This window comes from Panthera leo, chromosome B4 (genome assembly GCF_018350215.1).
Source record: "Panthera leo isolate Ple1 chromosome B4, P.leo_Ple1_pat1.1, whole genome shotgun sequence".
In the NCBI taxonomy this organism is placed as follows: domain Eukaryota; kingdom Metazoa; phylum Chordata; class Mammalia; order Carnivora; family Felidae; genus Panthera; species Panthera leo.
Genome location: NC_056685.1, coordinates 5713372 through 5733685, shown reverse-complemented (window position 1 = coordinate 5733685; position 20314 = coordinate 5713372). Strand labels below are relative to the sequence as shown.

Sequence of the window (20314 nt, the reverse complement as noted above, 5' to 3'; positions counted from 1 at the left end):
GGAAGCCCACTTGGTGACTGCTGTAGGGAAATGGTGGGTTGAGGTGTGAACATAAAAAACCAGAGGTGACTACAGAAGTTCCCCTAAGGGGGACGGTTGACGTTACCAGTATGGTAACAATGGAGGCGGAGCAAAGTGAGCAGATTTTCAGGTGATTGCCATGTTAGAAATGACTGGATTTGCCAGTGGATTAGATGTGAAAAATAAAAGAGAGGGAAATAAAGATAATGCCCAGGTTTTTGTCTTGAGCAGTGGGGTAGAGGCAGAACCATAACAATGTAAGACTAGAGGAGAAATTACTATTTCATTTTTTAATAAGTCCAACCTGAGATGCCTGTAGACATCCAAGTAGAGGTATCAGTGGACAATTTTATATGCACTTGGAATTTATATGAGCCCATAGACCGAATATATAAATTCCCCAAAGGAATCTAAAACTGCATTAGGTAGAAGAGAAGGAGCTTGGGATAATGACTGAGAATAAGAGTTCAGAAAAGGCTCTCCATATATTAACAGTAAATGAGGTTACAGAAACCAGAAAGCAAAGGGGTCAATTGTGGTCATTGCCACTAAAATAAGGACCACATGGAGATATCTGGGGTCCTTGATCCAAGACATTTCAAAGAATTGTAGAGTGTCCGCTTCATTGACCAGCACTGAAGGTTCCTGGAAGTTGATGACATGGGCACAATTTATGTGCTAATACTATCAAGAAGACTAACCTGAAGCTCATTGAAGTAGAACAGTAGCTGGAAAGAGGTGTGACCCAAAGGATGGCAGTACTCCCATAGCTGGAGAAAGATGAGAGATGGATGAAGCTAGAGAGAGGGAAAACCAGAGCAGTCAGGAGGGAAGAAGTCCACCCTTGGCAAGAGGGGAAGATGTCCAAAGCACATGTGGAGATGAGTCTGTGATGGACAGACCGATGGTTCATCAATTGTAGCAGAAAGGGAGGAGAAGATGGCTGCAGATGACAGTGGGTTGTAGATTTGGGGGCAGGAAGGTGAGAGAGCTTCCCTTAGACAGCTTACTACTTCAGTGCAGTCTGGAGATGGGGGAAGGAAGAAGAGAAAGCAGCAAGTGGCTTTGAGGAGAAAGGATCTGTGAGAGAATTTTCTTGGGAAAGCAAGGTGGTTAGAGAACGGCAGTAGGAGTACCAAGGACAGTGAAAAGTCCACCTGAGTTTGAAGGGCCAGCCTGCCAGGTGTGGGATTTTCTCCAGCCATGGGGCAGGCACAGAGAAGGCAAATTGATTGAATTTTTGCAGAGCAGAGTATCTCCTAAAATTTAGAGTTGGAAAGGGGACAGTCTCCTATTACAGGTGACTCTCCTAAGGCCTAAAGAGGTTAAAGTAGTTCCTCCATAGTCAACCATCTATAATATAAGTAGCCAGGCTGGGACTGAATTTCAGGTCTCAATCTCCCAGAGCAGTGGTGTTGGGGGTTCCCCCTGCCCCAGTTTTATTGAGAAGTAATTGACATACATCATTGTATAAGTTTAAGGCATACAGCATGATGGTTTGATTTACATATACTATGAAATCATTACCACGATGGGTTCAGCTAACATCCATCACCATTCTGGAAAACAGTGTGGAGGTTCCTCAAAAAATTAAAAATAGATCTACCCTATGACCCAGCAATAGCACTGCTAGGAATTTACCCAAGGGATACCTACAGGAGTGCTGATGTATAGGGGTACTGGTACCCCAATGTTTATAGCAGCACTTTCAACAATAGCCAAATTATGGAAAGAGCCTAAATGTCCATCAACTGACAAATGGATAAAGAAGTTGTGGTTTATACATACAATGGAATACTACTCGGCAATGAGAAAGAATGAAATCTGGCCTTTTGTAGCAACGTGGATGGAACTGGAGAGTGTTATGCTAAGTGAAATAAGTCCTACAGAGAAAGACAGATACCATATGTTTTCACTCTTATATGGATCCTGAGAAACTTAACAGAAGACCATGGGGGAGGGGGGAAAAAAGTTACAGAGAGGGAAGGAGGCAAACCATAAGAGACTCTTAAAAACTGAGAATAAACTGAGGATTGATGGGGAGTGGGAGGGAGGGGAGGGTGGGTGACGGGCATTGAGGAGGGCACCTGCTGGGATGAGCACTGGGTGTTGTATGGAAACCAATTTGACAATAAATTTCATCTTAAAAAATAATAATAATAAATAGATAGAATAAAAATAGAAAACAGGATTTCTCCTTGTGATGAAAACTCTTAGGATCTACTCTCTTCCTTGTACATCACCCAGCCATGTTGGTTGTGGTCACCATGCTGTAGGTTCCATCCCCAGGATTTATCTATCTTATAAATGGAAGTTTGTACCTTTTGACCACCTTCCTCCACTTACCCCTGCCCCCCAACCCCCTGCCTCTGAGAACCACAAGTCTGATCTCTTTCTATGAGTTTTGGGGGGGGGGGTTGTTTTTGGTTTTGGTTTTGATTCCACATATAAGTGAGATGATACAGTATTTGTCTTTCTCTGCCAGACCAGTGTTTTGTTTGTTTAAACCAAATCACCACCTCGCAACCTGCCTTTCTGCTCTACCTGATGCCTTCAGCTTTCCTGGAAAAATCACAAATTATAAGAATGTCTCTTAACCTCAATGGCTAATGTCCACTGGAAATAGAATGAGAGCCACGAGTATAATTTTAAATTTTCAGGTATCCTCACATGAAAATTAATGAGATAGTTTACGTTCTTTTTCTCTTACAAAATCTTCAAAATGCAGTGTGTATTTTATACTGATAGTGTATCGTTTTACCGCCTTGCAGGTGCTCACTTGGCCCACATGGCTAAATGAATATCATACTGGAAAGTACAAATCTATAGTCTTTCCCAGACATATCTTGAACTATTTGAGCTTGGGGTTTAGATTTGAGGGAGAAGACTCCCAGCCTGGACCTTGTCATTAATTGTTCATATTTACATGGGAATGTTTATACAAACTGAGATCTGAAAATTATTTTTTCTTGGTTGAAAATGAGTAGAAGAGGTTCTAGGCAACTTTTAAATAATTTCAAACAGCCATTCTAATGACCCGATGGTGGCTAACATCCTCGGTGGTAATATTAGATACATCACCGTGAATGAATAGGTCGTCTTTGCTGTGCACATCCCCAAGGGAATTGTCTAATTAAGAACTTCTGGAGAGATGATAAGTCTTAGGTAAAACTTTCTTTCTTACACAAAGAATATCGGTATTCTTACCAGGAATCAAACCTCCTGATGCTGTGGCTGCTGATGCTGTTCATGTGATACGGCTGGCTAACGGAGATAATTTCAACTCCAGAAAACTAAAAACAAAACAAAACAAAAAAATCCTGCTGTATATCTACCACCAGCATCCCTCTCTCATCTCCCCTCTCCCCATCCCCTAAATCATCAGGTTCATTTTGTTGGAGAAAGGGTAACGGTGAAAGGGTATAGGCTGATTCTGACTTTCGACTTGTAGACGTCCTAGCCCACTCGCTCGTGTGCAACCTAGACAAGAGTCTTGCCCTCTCTGTGCTTAACCTCCCCATGTATCAAGTGAGGATTCTAATAGAGGCGACTTCCAAGGGGGTATTTGCAATATCACGTGTGTGAGAGGTAATATGTGCGGCATACTTGTCCCCAGCACCTGGCAGGCCCCTTTCCCTGCCTGTCACCCCCTCCATCCACATGCAAGAGCTGTGACATGTTTCACACATAGGCTTTTATACTGTTAAGCCCATAGCAGTGTTTCCCCTAGAGGAAGTATTACGTAAACATCTTCCAAAGGTTAGCATACTCGCTCTGGGTTGAAAAAGAAAAGGAAGTATTTGTACGAAAATAGGAAGGGCAGTGCAACGTTTACTTAGATCCCATTTAGATAAGTTACCCCAGGCCCCTCTTCCTGAAGCTGTGAGCCTCTCTGTGGGAACGCCCCACACGTTCAGCTTACTCCAGGTTACCCGACGTCTGCATATTACGCACTTGGCCCTTGCCTGGAAGAGCTAATGGCTGCCTGCCTTCTTTGGCCATGGCCAGAAGGGTTGACAAGTAACACTTATGCCCTGAAGTGCACATTGTTCCAGTGTTTTCAGCGCTCTGTTGGACTCGAGTGCCTGCCAAGACACCCAAAGTTGAAAAGCGGGGACGCGCGTTTGGTCACACGTTCTTCCTTTTTTCAGTTCCACAAGGAGAGATTCAAAATTGACATGCCACATAGATTCAAAGTCTACAATTACAAAAGCCCGACCTTCTGTGAGCACTGTGGGACCCTGCTGTGGGGCCTGGCGAGGCAAGGACTCAAGTGCGATGGTGAGTCCAATGGGAAAGGAGCGTGGGCCCCGTTGAGGGCCCCCTAAGGGGTGGCTCTGCAGCCTTGATGGAGAGCATGAGGGAAGGGGGGAGGAGAGAGGCTGGACTTCTCCAGCTGGCCCAGGTGACCCCGACGTCTTGAATGTGAAGTGCCCAAGATGAGACACCAGTGCTGTTCCTTCCTTTCCACCCCCAACACCTTAATCCTTGTAGCCCAGAGAAGTGCAAGCCCGTTGAGTCTAAATGTCAAGTCTCCTGACCTGTCCCCCTTCTCTTGTTCCCTGTTGTGCTGGGGAGAAAGGAAGATAGTATTTTCCCTGACTGGCCCCCGGCTGGGACCTGCCCTGCCGTGTCTCAGTATTCGGAGCCTGCCCCTTCTGACCCTGCCTCTCTCCCTCACACCAGCCCTACAGATTCTCTGTGTAGCCCATCAGGGAGCAAGCCCAGCTCATCTGCTTGGCTGATGGATGGTCCTGCACATGAGAATTCTGTGACTGAGACCGTAGGCTCTGGGCCCTAAGCGTGCTGCAAACTCACAGTGCCCAGTAAGACGCCCACCCCTCTTACCATTCTCCCTCCTCTGATCTCCCCTTGAAGGCTGGCATTCAGCTGGCAATACAGCCGGACTGAGCCTACAGCTCTGCACTCGTCAAGATTTTTAGACCTGCGCTGAGAAAGAGTAAACAGCACCGCAATGCTCTAAAAGTTCAAATGGCTAAGGCGATAACCTCTAGACACCGAAATGCTGTCACATCAGGATTAGGCCGGAGGGAGGGAAAGATTCCCACAAGCCACTTCTGCCTTTTGAGTGGGGCTGGGGGTGGAACAGGGCCAGATAGACTTTTGAAAAGGAGGGAGTTCTGCTGCGGCAGAGGCCTTTCCGTTTTGAATGATTAAAGGTAGAAGCCACTTTACTTTTTCTTGGTCACCCCATTTTGTTTTATGCCACTGGTTAAATCTTCTGCAATTCTTATCTTTTTTTTTTTTTTTCAAATTTCTTTAAATTCAAGTTAGCTAACCTACAGTGTAGTTTGGTTTCTGGAGTAGCGCCCAGTGATTTGTCCTTTCCATATAACATCCAGGGCTCATCCCAACAAGTGCCCTCCTGAATGCCCATCCCCCGTCTAGTCCATTCCCTCCCCTCCAGCAACCCTCAGTTTGTTCTCTGTAGTTGAGAGGTGCTATGGTTTGCCTCGCTGTCTGTATTTATCTTATTTTCCCTTCCCTTCCCTTCCCTTCCCTTCCCTTCCCTTCCCTTCCCTTCCCTTCCCTTCCCTTCCCTTCCCCTCCCTTCCCCTCCCCTGTGTTCATCTGTTCTAGTAATAAAGGCAAGGATCCCCTTCAACAGCCTTCTCTTCCTCAATCCCGTTGCGTTTACACGCCCGGTGGAGTCTGGAGTGACATGTTAGTGGAGGCAGGAGGAAGGTTAGGCTTTCAAACCATCACTGAAGGCAAAACCCAGATGTAGTGCAACTTCACCTCAATAATCCCTCCGTAGCCCAGAAGTGCCACTGAGCACCTTGCTGTTTATACCTGCTCGAGAGCACACAGGTGGGCCTAGTAGTCTGGAGGATCTTTAGGAGTTCATCGGCAAGAAGTAATTCCCGAATGGAACAAGCGGGGCACAAGTGATGGCTCCCCTGGTCCTCTGATGGTCTCTCTCACAGCTCAGGTTTCCCCTCCCTGGAGCCTGAGCGCCTCAGCTGCCCGGTGGTGCCCACAGCCTGTCTCTGCCTCTGAGCTTAGAACCCTCTACGGGGGTTCCTCGCCATTGTTTCACAGCCATTGTTTCTGTTCCGTCCTCCCTAACGTTCTTTCTCCTCCGTTCCCTTCTCTTTCCCTGTCTCCCCCCACCTCCTGCATGCCAGGCAGCCCCTCTCCACTCTCCCTTCCTTTCCTCTTCCCTCTTCTCCCCTCCCTTCCTCCCCAGCACCCTCTGTAGGTATCTGGCCGATACCTACAGACATCCCTGTGTCCTCACCCCCCATGCCCTTGACTGCACCTCTCCTCCCTCTCTACTCTCTGGACTCTGTTCCTCTGCCTTGGCCCTGCTCTTTCTATCTTGTTCTTTTCTAAGCCACCTTCGTAAGTAGGGCCTCCCTTTGTCTTGATTCTGTCTCCTTTCCTCTGTCCACTTTAATTCCCATGAAAATCATCGTCCAAAGGGCCTGTTTGCACTCAAAGAGATCAAGTTGTCACCTCATAGGTTAGTAACAGAGACATAGGACATTACCATAGGGGGGTGGGGCCTGCCTTCATGCCAGAGCATCCAAGACAAGCTTAGATCTGGCTACCATGTTAAAAAGCAAAGTGAAACTTCCCACTGCTTCATGCTGAGTCCTCGCCAACTGCCTCCCTTTGCCTTGCGGTACTAAGGAAATGCAGCTGGGACTTCCCAGTGTGCAACCCGCAGAAACACATCCAGTAGGAGTCGTGCTGAAATTCACAAGGGCAGAAAGCCATTATAAACAGCATCGTGACTACATTAAGGGCTTTAGTCATACATAAAAGATTTCACTTAGAATGGATTTGGGTTCTATCATGCAATATACCGGGACAAGTACTGGTTTATATTTACGTAGAAAATGCTATTTTATTATGAACTGTCGGAGGAAGAGTCAGCCAGTTAAAACTAAAGGCTGAAGCCTGCTCAAATTCCACTTCAATAGTTTAATGTATATCTCTTTGGAATAGATAATGAAGATAAAAGACTAGTTGTTGAGCATCTGTTTGATGCCAATCACTGTACTAAGCTCTTTGCACACAAACGGGTTAATAAGCAGGTAAGAGTATGGGGCACCTGGGTGGCTCAGTCGGTTGAGCATCCGACTTCGGTTCAGGTCATGATCTCAAGGCTTGTGAGTTCGAGCCCCGCATCAGGCTCTATGTTGACAGCTCGGAGCCTGGAGCCTGCTTCAGATTCTGTGTCTCCCCCTCTCTCTGCCCCAACCCACTCGCATTCTGTCTCTGTCTCTCTCAAAAATAAACAAACATTAAAAAAAAAAAAAAAGCAGGTCATAGTAAAAGTGCGTTGTTTTATAGCCTCTCTTGCCTAATGCCGTTATAACAAATGCTACTGATGGACTTGACAGAATGAAATAGGACTTGAAAACAGAATTCTATCAGCTGGAGTTTGAAAATCTTACATTAGATTTTTTTTTATTGTAATAGCAGTGTTTCATAAGCAGAATTTCATTTTTCTAAACCAATGACTTGAAGTAGTAGCTGTCTTTCTACAGACGCCCTGGTCCACACACATCCCAATCCAGGAAGGCTCACGGGATCACAGAAAGTGGAGGGTGGACCTTCACTGCACTTTTTTCAAGACTCATAAATTGGAATATTCCCCGAGAATCATAGGACTTAGAGCTAGATCATTTGGTTCAACCAGCCCAACTCTCCCATATGGGGAGAATGGCCTCCAGGCCACTTCCCCTCTCCCCACTCCCATCCCGAAGCACAGACCACACCCACCATGCATGCAGGCTGAGGCTTCAGCCTAGAGGGGAGGGAAGCTCCTTGCACCCCATGTGGGGAAGGGGATACTTGGGCTCCAATCTAGAGTGGAAGTGAACCACCTTCTATCCTGGCATGGCACATTTCCACCAGAGAGGGCCAGCATCGGTGCTCTTCTCTCAGCAATGGCATAGTCTAAATGCATACCGACAGCAGCCTTCCTCCTCTGTCAGCAAGGCTCTGCTTCTGCTTCCGGTGGGAGTTCTTCCCCAGCACCACATCCAGGAGCCTCTGGTCTGTGTGTGTAGTCTTGGGAAGGGGAGGTGGACGCGTGGTGGCATTGTAGAAGCACTGCCCTCATTTATTTGTATTCAGTGTCTCCTGCTGCTGGGAAGATGGCTCTAGGGATTTGCCAATCGTTCTTCAATGTATGTGTACCTGAAGCAGACCTGTGCAAAGTCCGCTCAGTGAGTTCTGTTCCTCTGGCTCACAGTGTCTCTTTCTCCTTTGCAGCATGTGGTATGAACGTACATCACAGATGCCAGACAAAGGTGGCCAACCTTTGTGGCATAAATCAGAAGCTGATGGCCGAAGCACTGGCAATGATTGAGAGCACTCAACAGGTAGGAAAGGCTTTTAGGTTAAGTTCCTCCAGTTTCAACTCAGCAAGGACTACTCGAGTCCTCCTTCCCTTTGATCTGTGGAGCAATATGGAGTCTGTTTCTGAGCATTTGCCTTGCCTCTGACTTTCATCCTTATGCCCATATCCACACTCGGAGATATTGATTTACTTCATGCATTTGTATTATATTTTTAGGATCTTAAATTATTTGTGGCATGAGCAGGGGCAGAAACAAATTCATTGAAATCATTGAGGATTCATTACCAGCTTTGTACCTATCTACTGGCTAGAATCATCCCTAAAATGTGCACGGAACACTGAGTCGAGGGCAACTTTTGCCTTGCCGTTTACTCACCTGCACTAGGACTAGAATTGAATTTTTTGTATCTAAGAACAAACCCTCTTGGTGTTGCCTTTGTAAGCTCTCTTTCCATCCATTAACCTTCCATTCTTAATTGTGACCAAATGATGTAGATAGTACGGGAGAAACCAGTTAGCCCCTGGAAAAGCATGAAGGAAGTGAATATGTGCCTGTTCGTGTATAAAATATAATAGGTAGACTCTTACAGCATGTGAGATCCTGAAAGAATGCTGAGGGAAAGAAGGATGTTGGATATCTATGCATTTAGGATTCTTAAACGGATCTCATCCCCGAGGGCAGCAGGCTGAGCTGATGGGGCCGTAGCGGGTGGGTAGGTGGGTGGTCTGACTCTTTGTTTATAATCTAGGCTCGCTGCTTAAGAGATAGTGAACACATCTTCAGAGAAGGTCCCGTTGAAATTGGTCTCCCGTGCTCCATAAAAGGTGAAGCAAGGCTGCCGTGTGTACCAGCATCTGGGAAAAAAGGTAGCTATCCTGATCCTCGGTAGAATCATTGTCAGCAATTAATCTTGGTCAGCCCTAATGGAGTCCTCTAGATTTCAACTCTCCATTTACCTGGTCTGATAGGTGGGAGGCTCCTACTTCTTGGAAGTGAAACCAAAATATGCCCCATTAGGAAACCTTTGTAAGAGGGTGGGAGGTGAGGGCAGGGAGAGAATGGGATATAGGTCTACAGTAGGGCTGCAAACGTTTCCTTGTTTTTAGAATGTTACTTCCTGTCACTGTTAAAAGGTTTTGCAAAATAAATCTACCATGAATTTCAATGGTGGGAATGTCACAGTAGGCCATCCTATTCTATACCTTTGAGCCTTTTGGGGGAAGGTTAAAAGTAGAAAAGGGAAGACTAGTGCAACATACATGACATCGTGGAAGTCCCCCAGCCTACTTTCTGAAAGTAGTTCATGAGAAGATATGCCCACATGAATCCGGGAGATGAATAGTTTCAACATACATTATAAAATATAGGTTTTCCTCACTATCCTAAAGTAGACTATTCCTGTGAAACCTTTTTTTTTTTTAATTGAAGTATAGTTAACATACAGCGTGACTTAGTTTCAGGTGTACAACATATTGATTCAATAATTCTGTACATTACTCCAAGTTTTTCTGTCACCATAATGATGTTATTATATTGTTATTGACTGTATCCCTTATGCTGTGCTTTTCATCTCTGTGACTTATTTTTTTGTAACTGGAATTTTATACCTCTTAATCCCCTTTATTTCACGCGCTCCCCCACCCACCTCCCCTGTGGCAACCACCAGTTTATTCTCTATATTTAAGAATGTTTTGGGGGGCGCCTGGGTTGCTTGGTCGGTTAAACGTCCAACCTCGGCTCAGGTCATGATCTCACGGTCCTCGAGTTCAGGCCCCGCATCGGGCTCTGTGCTGATGGCTCAGAGCCTGGAGCCTATTTCAGAGTCTGTGTCTCCCTCTCTCTGACCCTCCCCCTTCATGCTCTGTCTCTCTCTGTCTCAAAAATAAATAAACGTTAAAAAAAAAAGAATGTTTGGTTTTGTTTTGTTTTTTAGATTCCACATATAAGTGAAATTGTATGGAATTTGTCTTTCTCTGTCTTATTTCATTTACCATGATACCCTCCACATCCATTCACGTTGTCACAGTGGCAAGATCTCATTCCTTTTTATGGCTAATATTCCCTTGTATATATATCATAGCTTCTTTATCCGCTCATCTGTTGATGGACACTTGGGTTGCTTCCATATCTTGGCTATTGTAAATAATGCTGCAATAAACATAGGAATGTGTATATCTTTTTGAACTAGTGTTTTCATTTTCTTTAGGTAAATACCCAGTAGTGCAATTACTGGATTGCATGGTAGTTCTATTTTTAATTTTTTGCGGAACCTCCTACTGTTTTCCACAGTGGCTGGACCAGTTTGCTTTCCCACTGCCACCATACTGTTTCTTTTTCTCCACATCCTCACCAGCTGTTGCTATTTCTTGTCTTTTTGATACTAGCCATTCTGACTGGCATAAGATGATACCTCATTGCGATCTTTATTTGCATTTCCCTGATGATTGATGATGTTCAGCATCTTTTCATATGTCTGTTGGCCATTAGTATGTCTTCTTTGGAAAAATGTCTGTTCAGATCCTCTGGCCATTTTTTAATCTGTTTTTTTTTCGGTGTTGAGTTGTACAAGTTCTTTATATATTTTGCATATAAATCCCTCATCAGATATAGCATTTGCAAATATCTCCTCCCATTCACTACCTTGCCTTTTTGTTTTGTTTATGGTTTCCTTTGCTGTGCAAAAGTTTTTTATTTTGGTATAGTCCCAATAGTTTATTTTTGCTTTCCTTTCCCTTGCCTAGGAGACACATCCATAAATATGTTGCTAAGACTGATGTCTAAGATATTACTACCTGTGTCTTCCTTTAGAAGTTTTATGGTTTAAGGTCTCATACATAGGTCTTAATCCACTGTAAATTTAGTTTTGTGTGTGGTTTAAGAAAGAGGTCCAGTTTTGTTCTTTTGCATATAGCTGTTCAGTTATCCCAACACCATTTGTTGAAAGGACTGTTAAAAAAAAAAACTCTTTTTCCCCACTGTGTATTCTTGTCTCCTTTGTCATAGATTCACTGACCATATGGGTGTGGGTTTATTTAGGGGAGCTCTATTCTGTTTCACTGATATATATGTCTGCTTTTGTGCTGGTACCATACTGTTTTGATTATAATAGCTTTGTAGTATATCTTAAAATCTGTGATTATGATACTTCCAGCTTTGTTCTTCTTCAAGATCACTTTGGCTATTCAAGGTCTTTGTGATTCCATACAAATTTTAATATTACTCTAGTTCTGTGAAGAATGCTCTTGGTATATCGATAGGGATTAAACTGAATCTGTAGAGTGCTTTGGGTAGTATGGACATTTTAGCAATGTTAATTCTTCCAATCCCTGAGCACAGAATATCTTTCCATTTGTTTCTGTCACTTCAATTTCTTTAGTCAATGTTTTATAGTTTTCAAAGTACAGGTTTCACCTCCTTGGTTAAGTTTCTTCCTTTTACTTTATTCTTCTTGATGCAATTGTAATTCGGATTGTTTTCTTAGTTTTTCTTTCTGCTACTCTGTTATTAGTGTACAGAAATGCAACACATTTCTGTATATTAATTTTGTATTCTTTGACTTTGCATTTTCAGTTCTAATAGGTTTTTTGGTGCAGTCTTTAGGTTTTTCCAAATATATGTCATTTGCAAATGTGACAGTTTTACTTTTCCCTTATCAATTCTGATGGCTTTTATTCCTTTTTCTTATGTGATGGCTGCAGCTAGGATTTCTAGCACTGTGTGGAATTAAAGTGGCTTGAGTGGACATCTTTATCTTGTCCTTATCTTAGAGAAAAACTTTTAGTTTTTCACTATTGAGTATGGTGTTAGCTGTGGGTTTGTTATGTATGGTCTTTATTACGTTGGGGTATTCCCTCTAAACCCACTTTGTTGAGAGTTTTTATCATTAAGGTATGTTGTATTTTGTCAAATGGTTTCTCTGCATCTATTGAGATGACCATGTGTTTTTTATCTTTCCTCTTTTTAATATGGTATATCACATTGATTGATTTGCAAATACTGAACTACTCTTATATCCCTGCAATAAAACTCACTTGATTGTGATGAATGACTTTTTTTAATGTATTGCTGAGTTCAGTTTGCTAATATTTTTTAAAGATATTTGCATCTGTGTTAATCAGAGATATTAGCCTACAGTTTTCTTTTTTTGTAGTTTTGGTATCAGGGTAATCCTGGCCTCATTGAATGAATTTGGAAGTTTTCCTTCCTCTTCTGTTTTTGGTATAGTTTGAGAAGAATAGGTATTAACTCTTTATTTATTTATTTATTTATTTATTTATTTATTTATTTATTTTTAAGAGAGAGAGAGCGAGAGAGAGAGCGAGCGCACGAGCAGGGGAGGGGCAGAGAGAGGGAGACACAGAATCGGAAGCAGGCTCCAGGCTCTGAGCTGTCAGCACAGAGCCTGACGTGGGGCTCAAACTCACAAACTGTGAGATCGTGACCTGAGCCGAAGTCAGACTGAGCCACCCAGGCAACCTCTCTTGTACTCTTTATTATTTCCTTCCTTCCACTATCTTTGGGTTTGTTTTTTTTTTCCAGCTCATTTAGGTGTAAGGTTAGGTTGTTTATTTCAGATTTTGCTTGTTTTCTGAGGTAGGCCTGTATTGCTCTGAAGTTTCTTTTTAGAACTACTTTTACTGTGTCCCAAAGATTATAGATCATTGTTTTTTCATTTTTATTTGTCTCCATGTATTTTCTGATTTTTTTCTTTGATTTGTTGACCCGTGCATTGTTTAGGAGCATGTTGTTTAGCTCTGTGTGTTTGTGGGGCTTTTTAGATTTTTTTCTTGTAGTTGGTTTCTAGTTTCATACCATTGTGGTTGGAATGGAGACTTGCTATAGCTTCAGTCTCCCTAAATTTATTGACACTTTTTTGTTGCCTAACATGTGATGTATTCTGGAGAATGCTCCACATGCATTTGAGAAGAATGTGTATTCTGCTGCTTTGGGATGGAATATTCTATACATGTCTGTTAGGTCAATCTGGTCTAACATGTTCAAAGTCACTGTTTCCTTATCGACATTCTGTCTGGGTGATTTATCCATTGATGTAAGTGGGGTATTGAAGTCCCTGGTATCATTGTATTACTGTCAATTTCTCCCTTTATATCCCTAATATTTGCTTTATGTAATTTAGTATTCCAATACTGTGGACATACATTTTTACAATTTTATGTCCCCTTATTGGATTGATCCGTTTATCATTATGTAGTGCCCTTTTTTGTCTCTTGATCCAGTCTTTGTTTTAAAGTCTATTTTGTCTGATACAAGCATTGGTATCCTAGCTTTTTTTTTTTTTTTTTTTTTTTTTTTTTTTTTTTGCTTCCATCTGCAAAGTATGTTTTCTCATCCCTTTACGTTCAGTCTGTGTGTGTGTTTAGGGCTATGAGTCCCTTGTAGGCAGCATATAGATGGGTCTTGTTTTTTTGTCTGTCTTTTGTTTTTAATCCATTCAGTCACCGTCTGTCTTTTGGTTAGAGTATGAAGTACATTTACCTTTAGGGTAATTATTGATAGGTGTGTACTTCTTGCCATTTTGTTAATTCTTCTGGCTATTTTTGTAGTTTTCTTCTTTCCTTCTCCCATTGCTCTCTTTCAGTGTGATTTGGTTACTTTCTTTAGTGTTATGCTTGGATTCCTTTCCCTTTATTTTTTGTGTATCTACCATTGGTTTTTGATTTGTGTTTATTGGGTTCATATATAACCTCTTATGTGTACAACAGTCTATACTATGTTGATGGACACTTAAGTTCAAACACATTCTAAAAGCACTAAATTCTTACCCCTGCCCCACCTTTTATGTATATGATGTCATGTTTTACATCTTTTTATTTTGTGAATACCTTGGCTAATGTTTGTAGATATAATTTTACTACTTTTGTGTTCTAACCAGCCTTTTCACTTTATAAGTAATTAATCTACCTTTAATATACATTTGCTTTTATCAGTGAAATTTCATCCTTTCATAATTTTCTTTTAATTATGGCCTTCTATTTTCACTTAAAGAATTCCCTTCGAAGTTTCTTATAAAGCTGGCCTAGTGATGATGAACTCCTTTAACTTTTGTTTGTCTGGGAAACTCTTTCTCTCTCTTTTATTCTGAATGATAGCCTTGATGGATAGAGTATTCTTGGTTGCGGGTTTTCTTCTTTCAGCACTTTAGATTTTGTTTGGTTGTTTTTTGTTTGTTTTGTTTTGTTTTGTGTGTGTGTGTGTGTGTGTGTGTGTGTGTGTGTTTAGAGAGAGAAAGAAAGCATGGGGGAGGGGTAGAGGGAGAGAGAGAATCTTAAACAGACCCCATGCTCAGCATGCAGCCCAGTGTGGTGCTCCATCACATGACTCTGAGATCATGACCTGATCTGAAACCATGAGTCAGACGTTTAACTGGCTGAACCATCCAGGTGCGCCTTCTTTCAGCACTTTGAATATATCATGCACTCCCTCCTGGCCTGAAAAGTTTCTGCTGAAAAATCAGCTCATAGCCTTATGAGATTTCTCTTGTATGTAACTGTGTACTTTTGCCACTTTTAAGATTCTCTCTTTATCATTACTTTCGGCCATTGTAATTATTATGTGTTTCAGTGTGGACCACCTTGGGTTCACCTTGTTTGGGGCTCTCTGTGCATCCTGGATGTGAATGGCTGTTTCCTTCTGCAGATTAGGGAAGTTTCCAGCTATTATTTCTTCAAATAAGTTTTCTGCCCCCCTTTCTCTCTCTTCTCCTTCCCATTCTCTATAATGCAAATGTTATGCTTGATGGTGTTGCTGAGTTCCTTAACTTATTCTTATTTTTTATTGCTCTTTTTTTCTTTCTGCTGTTCAGCTTGGTTGCCTTCCATTATTCTCTCTTTCAGATTGCTGACCTGTTTTTCTGCATTCCCTGCTGTTGATTCCCTCTAGTGTATTTTTTTCTTTCAGTTACATCTTCTTCAGTTCTGACTGGTTCTTTTTTATATTTTCTGCATCTTTAATGAGGTTCTCACTGAGCTCATCTACTGTTTTCTCAAGCCCAGTGTGTGTTTTTATGGCTACTCCCTTGAATTCTTTATCAAGCAAATTGTTTATTGCCATTTCATTTTGCTTTTTAACTGTGATTTTTATCTTATTCTTTCATTTGAGACGTATCCCTCCATCTCCCCATTTTGTCTGTCTGTGTTAGTTTCTATGTATTAGGTAATTCAGCTACATCTCTTGGTCTTGAAGGTAGTGGCCTTGATCAGAAGAAGTCCATTGGTGTCATGTAATTCAATTCCCCTGGCCACCAGAATTAGGAACTCTAGAGGTGTCCCTGGGTGGGCTGTGGACATCCTACTATTGAGGCTGAGCCATAACTGTCTGTAGCCCAGCTGGATGCACTGATCCACTTTGCCTGCTGTGGGTACACAGGGCAAGATTTATTCCCCATGCTGTTGAGAGGCCTGTCTGAAGCTGTCGTGGGGCTGTTGGTGTGTGGGGCCAGTAGTCAGCCTATCTGTCTGCAGTTAGCATCTCTGTCACTGCTGCAGGTACATTGAGGGGCAGGGATTGCCCTTAGAGACTGAGCTGTTGGCACTGTGGGTGCCTGGTGTGTGGAGTTATCTCCCCTAAACCCCAGAGGAAGAATTGCTTTGGAGTGGTACTGATCCCTACTGGGGCTTCCGGTTGGGGGTGGTGGGGCAATATCTGCTTTGGAGGGTGTACAGATTGAATGGAGCAGGTCCACAGGTGAGTGCTAGGGCAGGGCACATGGTACTTGCAAGATAGATGGCTATCTAGGCTTAGGAAGGGGAAGATCCCTGACCCTCCAGCACTCATTCTAAGAGTAGTCAATAAATCTCCTTCATCTATACCTCCTGGAACTTTTTAAACTGCTGCTTCTGTGCTGTCTTGGGTCAAGGTATTATGGTGGTTCTTTACGTTCTTTATGGTAGGTACTCAGTTTCCTATCACCCTCCTGCCCTCTCCAGGGTTAAGCCTGGCTTATTTTTAAGGCTCCTAATTTTAAGCCCCACTGTTTTTCAAAGCCAAATGTTATTGAGACTTGTCTTCCCAGTACAGGTTCCCCATGCCAGGGATGCCTTCTATGGCGTCTGATCCTCTGGCTTCCTTGTGCTTGCGGTGCCCTTCCCATTTGTGGCTAGACTCACAGGGGTTGGGTTCCCAACCACGTCTCTGCCCCTTCTATCTTTCTCAGTGTGGCCTCCTGTCTATAGTCAACTGTGGAAGGTCTGTTCTGCCAGTCTTCAGGTCATTTTCTGTGTTAGTTGTAGGGATGTAGCTGTTACTTTGGTGTGCCCAGGGGATGAGGTAATCCTTCTACTTTGCCATCTTCCTCATGACTCCCTATGAACTCTTTTGGAAGCCAGAATGGCGTAAATTACCATTAATTTACATGGAACAATTTTTGAGTATTCCCTGAACCAAAAACCACCTTAGGCTTTCTGATAGCTTAGAACACATGTTGCTAATGGAGGCCCAGATGCTCACACAGTTCAAAGCTCTGGCAGCTGGATGCCGAGGTGCTGAGTGCAGATCCCGGGTAAGGGGCTGGATGGCACCACTCTCACTGCTCTGGTGCACTGGCTGTGTCTGCTCACTGCAACACCAATGTTGAATGTTGTTTGCACTTTTCTTTTTTCTGTAAAAGAGAAAATCCTGTCCAGTTTTGTTTGCTTGTTTGTTTGTTTTTTTGGTTGGCAAAAACAGGTAGTGATGTAGATCTTTCACAAAAGCAAAGTGACAAATGCAAGCTTTCAAAACATGGGCAGTTCCTATAATTATTTTCCTTGGACTTAAGGAGAAGATGAAAGTTAAATTTAGAGACTGAAAATAAAAAAGGTCATTCCAGCCACAAAGAAGACACAAAATTATGTGATATGCTAGAGGTGCTGTAAAATAGCAATCGTATCACAATATATAAATGTATCAAGTCAACATGTTGGACACCTTAAATTACCACAATATGGTGTGTCAAATGTATTTCAATAAAAAAGGAAAGAAATGTTATAAGGGGGTAGGAGGAAGGTTCCAAAAAGCTTTCTGCACCTGTTCTGTCATTGGGTGAGGAATAAATTGGCTGACCTTGAATACGGGGATAGATGATGTGATTCAGATCTTCAGTGATCTGCTTTTCATTTCCTGATCCCTCACGTGGAAGCCACAGGAATCAATGCCACTGAGTCTGTGAGCCATGCAAGTAGCTGAGAATCATTTTTCCTCAAATTTGGTTAAAATCTCTATTTGTCCATGATTTGACATTATTTAAAGCGCTCATGTGTTTTGCATGTATGGACTTCTGCTGATTGGAATGTTCCTTAAAATGAAATTTCTCCCAGTCAGTTGAGTAGATAAGAGATGCAGTCCACGCCCCAAATTCCAGGCTCACAGGAGGAAGGTGCTGTCTTTGCCCTGCAGGGGACCTTTCCCCCCCCATTTTTGTGGATGGAGCCTCAGAGTGGGAAGTGGAAGAGAAAGTGTTCTCAAAGTAGCTAAAATGCCCCCTCCATTGTTCCTTGTTTACTTTTAACCACTGGCTTGCTATTTTCAGAGCCTCAGGGAATCTCTTGGGAGTCTCCTTTGGACGGGATGGAGAACATACGCCATCGTCCAGAACCTGAACCGAACATAGAAAGACCATCTCTACATATGAAGCTAAAAATTGAGGATTTTATCTTGCACAAAATGTTGGGGAAAGGAAGTTTTGGCAAGGTATGATACCATGCTGTAGAATTCTACAGACTAACTAACAGGAATTGAAAAGCAAAGCTCCTGAACTCATTGGAGCAGAGCAGGTTGTGGGTGTGTAGAGAGCATTCCTGTGCATTTTTTGACTGGGTAGAGAGAGGTCTGATTAAAAGGAAATCTGGAACTCTAGGGGATAGTGGCCTCTGCTTCCTGGGAATCATTGTTCCCAAGCCATTTTGCTTCAAAGGTGTATATCCCATACACTTATGTGTGTGATGTATATGGATATCAAAGAAACGGGAAGCTGCCTCAGCCAGTGTCTATAGTTTCTATTTCATACAGGTTTTTTTTTGGTTGTTATTTCTCTTTTGCTACTTTCTCAAACTTGGAGAGTTGTTTTACATTGAATGCAATTTTTTTCCTAGCAAATGTCTTCAGTCTTGCATTAGTTTGCTAGGAATAATGTAACAAAGTCTCACAGACTGAGTGATTCAAACACCAGACATTGGTTTTCTTATCATTCTGAAGGTTGGAAGTCTGAGACCTAGGTGTTGATAGGGTTATTTCTTCTGAGGTCTCTCTCCTTGGCTTGTAAATGGCCATCTTCTCCCTGTGTCCTCACATGGTCGTCCCCCTGTATCTGTGTCCTAATCTCTGCTTATAAGGACACTAGCCCCCCAGTGAACTTATTTTAAGTTGATTACCTTTGTAAAGACCATATCTCCAAATATAGTCACATGCTGAGGTACTAGGGTTTAGGGCTTTGGCATGCACATTTTTTTGGAGGGGGTACAATTCAGTTCATAACAAAGCTGTCGCTGGAGAGTCATGAGAAAAGTTTCACGGGGGAAAGTCCCTCCTCTAAATTCTTCCTGCCACACACTCAAGTTACGGGCTGTCTCTGTCAGTCACAGAAGATGAGAAGAAAAGGAGGAAGATGACATAATTTAACCATCAACCGTCAGTGATGGAAAATAATTTTCAAGTTCGCGAATGTAAAGAGGAATACCATGGAACATAGGCCTTGAGGTTATTCTAGATGCCAAGGGTATCTACTGTATTAATTGTTCCCTTCATTGTTGTACATTCTTGGATGAAACTCCTAGGAAAATTTTAGCCAGAAACTACCATTCTATAAATTTGTGTATCCAAGGCCAGCAATATGCTCTGCACCTGCTCGCCAGACTTTGGGAAATTCACCCAGTTTATTTAATAGTAAACTAGAATGCAAATAAGCATCACCACAGCTGAATGACATTGTGCCGCAGTTGGGTTGGATTTAAACATCAGTGCGTTGCTTTTGGCAAAATGCATTCTGCCCTGCAAACTAGCTGATATCCATTAATTCTTTGAGTTCATTTCCACAATAATATGAAACACAGCAGGCTCATTTGCTGTTAATCTGTGTAATAAGCAATTTTAAAGCCAGTCTTCATTATAATTTAGTACCAATTAATGTGCAATTATAACCTGTTACCAAAAATTGAAAGCCCATTATAGAGATGGAAATTGCCTTTTCAGCTTCTTCGGCTATGGCTGGTTTGGGGATGTTTTATGGAAAGAAACAATTACCAAAAGACTACTTTTAATTGTTAATGACATGTTTATCATTCTTTGTTCCCATGTGGGTTTCTATATTTGAACAAGGTTGATAAGAAAGACATTAAGTTAAACCTACAAGCCTTCGTAAAATATCCCAAAGGACACTGAGAGCCTTAGGGTGTCTTCTGTTCTATGTCCAAAACAGTATGCTCTTGCCATCAGGACCCTGAGTCCCTACAGACTGAAGAGGATGGGCCATGGGGCCCCTGGAAAGGAGAATGAAACACAAAAGCAAAATGGAGTAGCCATATTTCCCTTTCTCACAACATTAAGAACACTCCAAAATTTGTTTTTCTTCTTTCTTTTGGCTTTATACAGGAAGTATGGTTTCTCAACAAAATGGTAGCCTCCATATTCTTATCTCAATGTACTTTGCAGTCCAGAAAAAAATAGCATTGTTTTCTGGGTATATGCACATCATCCATTTGCCTGCCTTCTCGTAAGTTCTGTGCCCTCTGTCAAGCCAGCTACCCCAAAGCTAGCTATCTGCACCATATTATTTTTAAACATAGACATGTGCATTTTCAGTACTGGTTTAGTGTCATTGACTTCGACATTCCCTAAAAGTCAAGAAACAAATGACAAGTATTCTTAATAACTGTCATTTAGAGAGCATTTTATAGTTTCTAAACCACTTTCCCATGTGGTAGCCATTTGATATTCACGATGGTCCTGCAAGTTAGAGAATG

At 42.4% G+C, this 20314-nt stretch overlaps 1 protein-coding gene and 1 long non-coding RNA gene across 5 annotated transcripts in view; one reads left to right on the top strand and one right to left on the bottom strand.

The window, feature by feature from the left end:
* Positions 1 to 6198, bottom strand: part of LOC122223837 — a 29502-nt gene extending 23304 nt beyond the window's left edge. For 2 of the 4 annotated variants that reach the window (XR_006204513.1, XR_006204514.1), the window contains exons 1-2: positions 5836 to 6198; positions 3229 to 3314 (exon numbers count right to left, since the gene is read on the bottom strand). This is a non-coding gene — a long non-coding RNA (uncharacterized LOC122223837). The remainder of the gene's footprint in view (positions 1 to 3228; positions 3315 to 5835) is intronic. The other 2 variants (XR_006204511.1, XR_006204512.1) reach the window with 2 other exon arrangements.
* Positions 1 to 20314, top strand: part of PRKCQ (protein kinase C theta) — a 186046-nt gene that overhangs the window by 70294 nt on the left and 95438 nt on the right. Inside the window, 4 exon segments of the mRNA XM_042944801.1 lie at positions 4173 to 4302; positions 8272 to 8381; positions 9109 to 9226; positions 17887 to 18047. Of these exon segments, the coding sequence (XP_042800735.1) occupies positions 4173 to 4302; positions 8272 to 8381; positions 9109 to 9226; positions 17887 to 18047 (519 nt within the window).